At 58.9% G+C, this 8,398-nt stretch overlaps 1 protein-coding gene across 1 annotated transcript in view; it reads left to right on the forward strand.

Annotated features, from left to right (window-relative positions):
- The window catches only part of TNFAIP2 (tumor necrosis factor, alpha-induced protein 2), a 7,217-nt gene extending 1,444 nt beyond the window's left edge, over positions 1 to 5,773 (forward strand). The window contains 10 exon segments of the mRNA XM_008583119.1: positions 4 to 308; positions 1,861 to 1,975; positions 2,119 to 2,241; positions 2,472 to 2,572; positions 3,222 to 3,320; positions 3,865 to 3,988; positions 4,873 to 4,995; positions 5,292 to 5,447; positions 5,623 to 5,742; positions 5,744 to 5,773. Coding sequence (XP_008581341.1) covers positions 4 to 308; positions 1,861 to 1,975; positions 2,119 to 2,241; positions 2,472 to 2,572; positions 3,222 to 3,320; positions 3,865 to 3,988; positions 4,873 to 4,995; positions 5,292 to 5,447; positions 5,623 to 5,742; positions 5,744 to 5,773 — 1,296 coding nt within the window.
- Positions 5,774 to 8,398: the final 2,625 nt, after the last annotated feature.

Raw genomic sequence — 8,398 nt, forward strand, 5'->3', positions numbered from 1 at the left:
CAGCTGTGGCGGCGCGGCGTGGCCGAGGTGGTCGAGGAGCGCATGAGCCGGCGGCCGGCCGCGGGAACCGAGGGCCGCTCGGAGGCCGAGAGCGCCTTCCTGCACATGGGCCTCACCATGAAGGAGGACCTGGAGGCCGTGGTGGAGCGGCTGAAGCCGCTGTTCCCCGCCGAGTTCGACGTGGTGGCGACCTACGCCGAGCGCTACCACGAGCACTTTGCGGCCCACCTGGCCACCATGGCGCAGTTCGAGCTGTGCGAGCGCGACACTTACATGCTGCTTGTCTGGGTGCAGAACTTCTACCCCAAGTGAGCGGGGGCACCCGGGCTGGGGCCCAGGGGGTGGGTGGCGGGTCCCCTCGGCAGGAGGAGTGTCCAGGTATGCAGTGAGTCGTTTTTAGTGAGACCGCTGTGGTCTGAAAACCCAGGGCAGGGGTTTGGACTCAAAGGGGCAGAGCCTGGGCATGCAGGGATGGGACTTGGACACAGGGACTGGGCTGGGTCTGGGTCTGCTTTGCCATTGGAATCCTTAACTTCCTGGGCATCAGCCACATTCTGCAGCTGGGGGAAACTGAAGCACCGAGAACGGCAGGGACTTCATCATTCATTCATAAGCTCCCAGTCTAGGGAGGGGGTGAAGCCAACAAGGACCATCCAGAGCAGGAAGGGGCTACAGTAGGGAAGCCAAGCAGGTGGAGCCCAGAGCAGGGGCCCTGGGCAGGCCTGGGGGAATCAGGGAAGCCAGCCGGGAGGAGGCAGGACCCAGCATCCATACTCTGTAGCAGCTCACAGTCTAATGGATGTAAGGGAGCCAGGCAGGGGAAGGGAAGGGGCAGAGAGGGAAGAAGGTAGGAGGGAGGACGGTGTTCCCTGCAAAGTTCCCGGCATCTTCCAGGGCCTGAGGCTGAGCCATGGGGCATTCCCGGATTTATCTGGCAGGCAGTGGGCGCACCCCCAGGCAGGAGAGCTAGCAGGAATGGGGTAGAGCCAGGTGTCCTGTTGGAAAGACCTTCACAGTGCAGAGTTGCCCTTGGAGCCCATGGCAGAGCTGGTTCTGGCCACCGAGGCCTGGAGCTCCTTAGGTGGGAGGCTGGCTGTGCCCACCGAGGGCAGCTGGTACTCCAGCTGGGAAGAGCCTCAGGCATTCGGAGGCCAGGGAGGCACTGTTGCCACTTGTGTGTCCAAAAATGTGAGGAACAGAGGGACGCAGCTGCATCCAGACTGGGTGGGGGCACAGAGACGGTCAATCTTAAGCCCTCACGCAAACAAAGGCCCCTTAGGAAGTGCCCAGGCTGGGCAGGTCCCCTGGGAGATCTGGGACCCTACAGAGGCGCCAAGAGAGTGAGCTGTGACGCCTCCGTGGAGCAGTTGGGGGCAGCCCTTCCTGCTCAGACTGGCCCACCCTCTGGGGGCAGCAGGGCCGGCCTGGCAGGGGCATGCCTGATGTCAGCCGGACTGGAGTGCATTGGTGTGAGAGGGGAAGCCTGGAAGCAGGGAGATCAGATTTGAAAGGGGGCCGTGGCTGCTGGCTGGAGAAGGGATGGCTGGGGGCCAGGGTGGAAGCAGAGGCGGGGTTCCCCCTGATGAGCCAGGAGAGAGATGGCGATGGCCCTGCACGGGGCCGGAGTGGTCGAGGCTGAGGGATTGCAGGGGCTGTTTTGGAGTGGGGGTGGATGGGGGTGGGGAGAGAGTGAGGGGAGGCACGATGATTCCAGGCAGATGGGCTCATGGTCTGAGACGGGGGCGGGGGGGACATGTGGGTGTCTGGGCCTGTTGGAGACTGGGCTGAGGAGGTGAGCTCTTGCTTGAGAAGTGGTGCTGGGGTGTGCCGTCTTGTTCATGCCAGCCTCCCTCTCCACAGCGACATCATCAACAGCCCCAAGCTGGCGCAAGAGCTGCAGAGTGTCAGGCTCGGAAGCCTCCTGCCCCCTAAGCAGATCCAGCTGCTGGAGGCCACGTTCCTCTCCAACGAGGCAGTGAGTCCACCAGGCGGGGTGGGAAGGCAACGGAGGGGAGGCTCAGTGACAGACAGGACATAGGCAGGGAGCTTGACAGGGACTTCCAGGTGAGCAAGGTGCTTTTGGTCAGTGCTACAATGACCTGCCCCTCCTCCCCCCAGGCCAATGTGAAGGAACTGATGGCCCGTGCCCTGGAGCTGGAGTCACAGCGCTGGGCCAAGGATGTGGCCCCCCAGAGGCTGGATGGCCACTGCCACAGTGAGCTGGCCATCGACATCATACAGGTGCCACAGTCTGCCCCCTGCTGCACACAGTGCACACATACAGCCCATGCGTGTGCAAGCAGAGCCCCACGCCCATTCATTCCCATGTGCACACCTATGCCTGCCTCCAAGCACCTCTTGTTCCAGCATGTTCCACCCCACCCTGCCCCCACCCCTGCCCCTGCCCTTGCCCTAGCCCTAGGCCATGTCCATGTGGGCCCCAGCTCAGCTCACCCACCATGACCCTGCAGATCATCTCCCAGGGCCAGGCCAAGGCTGAGAGCATCACCCCTGACCTGGGCATGCAGATAAAGCAAGTGCTGCTGGTGGAGCTGGCCGCCTTCCTGAGGAGGTGGGTGTGCATACGTGTGTGCATAGCACGGGGCCCTGCAGCCACCTCTCTCAGAGCCACCGCCCCTCCCTGTGCCTTGGGTGGGGATCAAGCAAGATCAGTCCCCCCTCCCTGTCCCTATCATTCTGAGCCAGGTTCCTTTCCCTGTGCCCCACCCTGTGGGCACTGAGAGCCTCAGGTGGTGTCACCTTTACCAGGAGTGAATGCGGGAGATTCCCCCCCACCATCAGCAGATTCCCAGCAGAGCAGTCTCCTGCTTCAAGACGATGCTCCATGAGGGACTGAGACACCTGCACCCCTTCATGAGACTCCCCAGAGTCTTTTGGTCCGCCCCTCTCTTGGTCCTTCCCTCCCCACCCCTGAGGACTCCTCCAGCCAGACACAGCCCCCTCTTTTTCCAAGCTACAGAGGGGGTCTGGGGGAAGGGGTGGGGGCAGCAGAGCCAGCTGGCACCCTCTTCAGGCACCCTGAGGGCCCTGGCCCCACTGGCCTTAGCTTGTGAACCCAGTTACATGATGCTTAGGAGCTAGCGGCCCCTCCTTGGCTGTGGGGAGACAGAACAGCGTTCTGTCAACCCAGGGTGGCCGGGAGGCTGCTATTGTTCCAGTGTTTGTGCTCGTCCTGAATGTGACCCTTCTGGTTTCGACAGCTACCAGCGCACATTTGATGAATTTCTGGAGAGATCCAAACAGCTGAGAAATTACAGGGCTAATATCATTGCCAACGTCAACAACTGTCTGTCCTTCCGGTGAGGATGCCGGGAGAGGTTTGCAGGAGCAGGAATCACTTGGCCTGCCTGCCTGTTGGAGAGAAAGGGTAGCTGGGAGGTGGAGGGGAGGAGGAGCCGCTTAACAAAGATGTGGGATTGAAACTAGCAAGGCATGTGAGGAAATGACCAGTGCATGCAGCAGCAGCAGCAGCAGCAGCAAACACTTATCAAGTGTTGCCCGGGTCAAGCACTCATGCAAATGATTTACACGTCATTTTATCCTTATAATGACCCTGCGAAGTAGGTACAGTGATCAGGCCTATTAAGCAGATGGGCAAACAAGTGTGGAGAGGCTGGGTAACTTGCCCTCAGCAGGGGATGTGGTATAGGTGTGTGCTGGGGCCGTGGAGAGCATGGTCAGTAAAACTCGGACTTGATCTCACAGGGAATAGGGAGCCGTTGAGGGTTCTAGAATGAAGAGATAGTTTAGGAAGTTTTGTGGAGGGCTAACTGGCTCCCTGGGTGTGGGGCTGTAGGCTGGGCAGGGCTGGTGTGACTTCCGTGCCTCCACCTTTCATTTCAGGACATACATGGAGCAGAAGTGGCAGATTCCACAGTATCCCCCAAGTCACCTGCTGGGCCCCCTGAATGAGCTCAAGAGTCACGGCTTTGACACCTTACTCCAGAACCTGTTTGTGGAACTGAAGGTAGTGGCAGCCTCTCTCTCTGGAGCATGCTGAACCTAGCTAGAGCTGCAGGATGGGCCTGGAGAGCACCCCAGGGATGAATGGCAGAGGCAAAGATGTGGGGGACATGCCCCAGGCCTTCACCAAGGCCTGTAGTGAAGCTGCTGAGGCCCAGGTGATAGAGCCCCAGCAGGCTCTTAACCTCACCCACCACTTTGTCCTGGGGCTTGGCCTGGGAGGGGCCGCCCAGGGTTGTGAGGGCCTGGAGAAGTTTCAGTGTCCCTACCCCAGTTAGACCCAGCCCAGTCCCCAAGTCTGCACACACTTTTCCTCCAACTCCCCCAGCCTTCCTGCCCACCTCCTGTCTCCATGCAAACTCCCAGCTCTGGATGCTCAGGCCTTTGGCAGCCGGGATCACATTTGCTGTGGGCCAGGAAATCCACAGAACACCCTTAGTTCCTTTAGCAGAGGGTGAGGCGGGGGTCCCTTGAAAGGAGGAGGAGGGGTTCCCTGCCCAGTGTCCAGGGATGGAGGCCATCATGGCCCCTGGGTGGCAAAGTCCCTAGTGGTGACCCTGGATGACTTGGCACCTGTTTTCTCAGGGATGCAGCCAAGCACAGGCCTTGTTTATGCAGGAATTTACTTATTTAAGGGGGAGGCGGGGGAACAGGCCTCAGGGCGGCAGACAGGCGGTCCTGGCTCCTGAGCTGCAGCTGAATGACCTTGCAGAAGGGCACACAGACCCTGCCTCCCCTTCCTGCTCTGCCTGGCTTCCCTGAGAGTCCTTGAGTCCCCCTCGGCGCTCCTGCTGACTCTGTGTCTGTGTGTTGGGGTGTGCGTGTCTGCGGCTGGCTGCGCTTCCTCTCCGGGCTGTGACCAGACATCCTGCCTCTCTCCTGTCCCAGCCGCTGTTCAAGAGGTTCACGCAGACCCGCTGGGCGGCCCCTGAGGAGACCTTGGAGGAAATCATCGCTGCTGTGGGCGGAAGGTTGCCTGAGTTCTTGGAACTGCAGGACTGTTTCAGGGAGGTGAGGGCTGGCCAGTTAGCTCCATTGGTTAGAGCGCAGCCTTGTCGCACCAAAGTCAAGGGTTCAGTTCCCCATACCAGCCAGTGCCAAAAAAAAAAAAAAATGTTCAGGGAGGTGAGGAGGCTATGGGCTGGTGGCAGGGGGCTGGGGACGTGTGTACACCCACATGCACATGTATGCACTCCCTTGCTCTGGCATCTGCCCCTCCCTGGATTCCTGGCTTTGTGGCTTCAGGGGAGGTGGTGAGCTCCCCGTCAGCCATTGGCTCACCTGGCCCTGGCCGCTTGCCTGCCCAGGAGCTCATGGAGGTGGTACACCTGCACCTGGTGAAGGAGTATATCATCCGCCTCAGTAAGCGACGCCTGGTCCTCAAGACGGCCGAGCAGCAGCAGCAACTGGCAAGGCACATCCTGGCCAACGCCGATGTCATCCAGCACTTCTGCATCCAGAATGTAAGCCCCTGCCTACCCACTGCTGAGCCCCTTGGGAATGGGTTACCGCTTCTCCTCCCAGCCCCTGCAGGGTCCAGGACAGCCCACCAGAGAGGCTTACTGACCTGACCCTCTCTGGGCCCCCGGGGGCCTGTGGGGGAGAGGCAGCCTCCCTCAACCAGACCTGTGTCTGCAGGGCTCGCCCGCAACCTGGCTGCATTCCGCCCTCCCCACCCTCGCCGAGATCATTCGCCTGCAAGACCCCAGTGCCATCAAGATTGAGGTGGCCACTTATGCCACGTCATACCCTGATTTCAGGTGAGAACAAGGGGCACTTGGGAACCTGAGCAGTCAGCATGGCCCTGCCAGACCCCAGTGTGGTCAGGGGCCTCGTGGGGCTACAATCAGGAGCCCAGGCACTGGCGCTCTGCAGTGATGCTATCCTGGCAGCTGACTCTGTTGATGCTGACCACATGCCGGGCACCATGCTGAGATCTTTACCAGGGACTCATTTACTTAGTTCTCACTACAGCCCTGTGAGGCTGACCCTGTTTATCCCCAGTTTACAGATGACACAGCTAGTTAGTGGTAGAGCTAAGAGGACAAAGCCAGGCAGCCTGGCTTCTATACCCTGTGCTCTTAGCCTTATATGATTCTACCCTCAGAGGGGAAACTGAGACCAGAGAGAACATGGTGCACCATTCAGCCTAGTGGTCCTTGGGGGACCCATGCTTTGGGTCCTGGGGCTTCTGTTCAGGAGTAGAGGCTTAGCCCCTGACTGCCTGAGGATCTGGTGAGCCAGGGACATTGTTTCTTCCTGGGCTGCATCCTCTGACATCATAGGGAATGTCTGAGTGGCCTTGACTGGGATTGATCCAGCTTAGCCTAGTCCAGTCCCTGGCTGATGACTCCACGCATCCATTTATTTGCCCATCCATACAAGCACCAGTGTGCTCATCTACTAACCTACCCATCCATCCATACGTCCATCTGTCCATCTACCCACCCCCCATGCCCCCCACCCCCCCCCCTATATTCACTTATAAATGTTGGTTAGCTTTTCCTGCGGCCTGACCTGCTTGTGGGCACCCAGTGAACATCAGGCACCACCCCACTGGGGGCTGTTCAGACGAGCCCTGGCCCCATGGCCCCTCACAGGCCTCCTGCGTTCTGTCACTGCTTCTGCCCTGCCCTGGCTAAGGGGCCGCCCCAGGACAGCTGGAATTGGAGACACTCTGGTTTGTCTGCATGTCTGGTGGGGGCAGGAGCACCTATGTGGAGAGCTGACAGGGCAACACCTAAGAAACTCTTGGCGAATGACTGTTGATGGCATGTGCCCAGAAGGAGGGACAGCATGGCTGGGGGTCCTGGGTCTCAGGTCACCCCTTGTCCAGGGGCCTTTCCACAGTTTGCCTTATAACTGTCCTCTTCGTGGGTGGGTCTCAGTGCCCTTTTCAGCTCCCTAGGGCCAGGGTCTGAGCCCAGGCCTTGAGCTGGGCTTTGTGAGTCTGGACTCGAAGACAGAACTGAGAGGGAAAAAAGGAAAAGATGAGCTCTTACCTGGGGCCTGGAAGGGGGCTTGTGGGGTCGCAGGGTGAGTGGGGCAGAGCCAGCATCAGAACCTGCTGCCCGGTTGCTCATGACTCCTGCTGGCTGCCCCTGGGACTCAGGCCTGGACCCCTCTCTGCATTCCCCAAGGGCTTCCCCCAAGGGTGCTCCCAGGAGGCCATGTCATCCATCACAGCCGGGCCCTAGACCTCCTGGGTCTTCTCAGGTTCACCAGCTGCCTCCCCCTGCCCCCAGCCCCATGCAGGGACAGGCCCCGGGGGTGCCTCCGTGGACCCTGCCACCTGAAAGTCCAGCTGAGGTCTGGGCAGGGGCAGGGTCAGGGACAGGGCAGGCTAGACCTCTGACACTTGGCCGCCGTGTTAGTCTCCTATTGCTGCTGTAACAAACTTCTGCAAATTTAGTGAATTAAAACAAGAACTTGAAGGGCCGGCCCGTGGCTCACTCGGGAGAGTGTGGTGCTGACAACACCAGGGCCACGGGTTCGGGTCCCTATATAGGGATGGCCGGTTAGCTCACTGGCTGAGTGTGGTGCTGACAACACCAAGTCAAGGGTTAAGATCCCCTTACCGGTCATCTTTTTAAAACAACAACAACAACAACAAACCTCCAAGAACGACAACACCAAGTCAAGGGTTAAGATCCCCTTACCGGTCATCTTTTTAAAACAACAACAACAACAACAAACCTCCAAGAACTTGAGACCCGGTCAGTTAGGTCAGTTGGTTACAGCGCAGCCTTGTAACACCAAGGTCAGAGGTTCAGATCCCCATACCGGCCGGCTGACAAAACAAACAAAAAGCCCCGGAAACTTGTTCTGCAGTTCTGTAGGTCACAAGTCTGACACAGGGCTGAAATCAAAGTGTCAGCAGGGCTGCATTCCTTCTGGAGCATTCTGTTCCTGGCTTTTTCCGTTTTCAGGGGCATCCCGTATTTCCAGACTCATGGCCCTTCCATCTTCAGGAATTCTTTCTACAGCACAGCACTTGGACCCCCTCTTCTGCCTCTTCCACTTTTAAGGTCCCTTGTGATTCCACTGGGCCCACCCAGGTAATCCAAGATCATCTCCCTCTTTTAAGGTCAGCTGATTGACAACCTTAATCGCGTCTGCAACTTTATTTTTTGGTGGCTGGCCAGTACAGGGATCGAACCCTGGACCTTGGTATTAGCACCACGCTCTAACCAATCGAGCTAACCGGCCAGCCCTCCATCTGCAACTTTAATTTCCATTTGCTGTATAACCTAATATAGTCAGAGGCTCTGGAGATGAGGGTGTGGACATCCTTGGGGGTCCATTACTCTGCCCACCACAGCTTCCATCCAGCCTCTGTGCTGTAGGGCACCTCGTTCTACCCCATGAAAACGTGAACTCAGTCTCCCTGCTGGGCCTCTGCTACCCCAGAGGC

This window comes from Galeopterus variegatus, unplaced genomic scaffold (assembly GCF_000696425.1).
Source record: "Galeopterus variegatus unplaced genomic scaffold, G_variegatus-3.0.2 Scaffold2834, whole genome shotgun sequence".
NCBI classification, from domain to species: domain Eukaryota; kingdom Metazoa; phylum Chordata; class Mammalia; order Dermoptera; family Cynocephalidae; genus Galeopterus; species Galeopterus variegatus.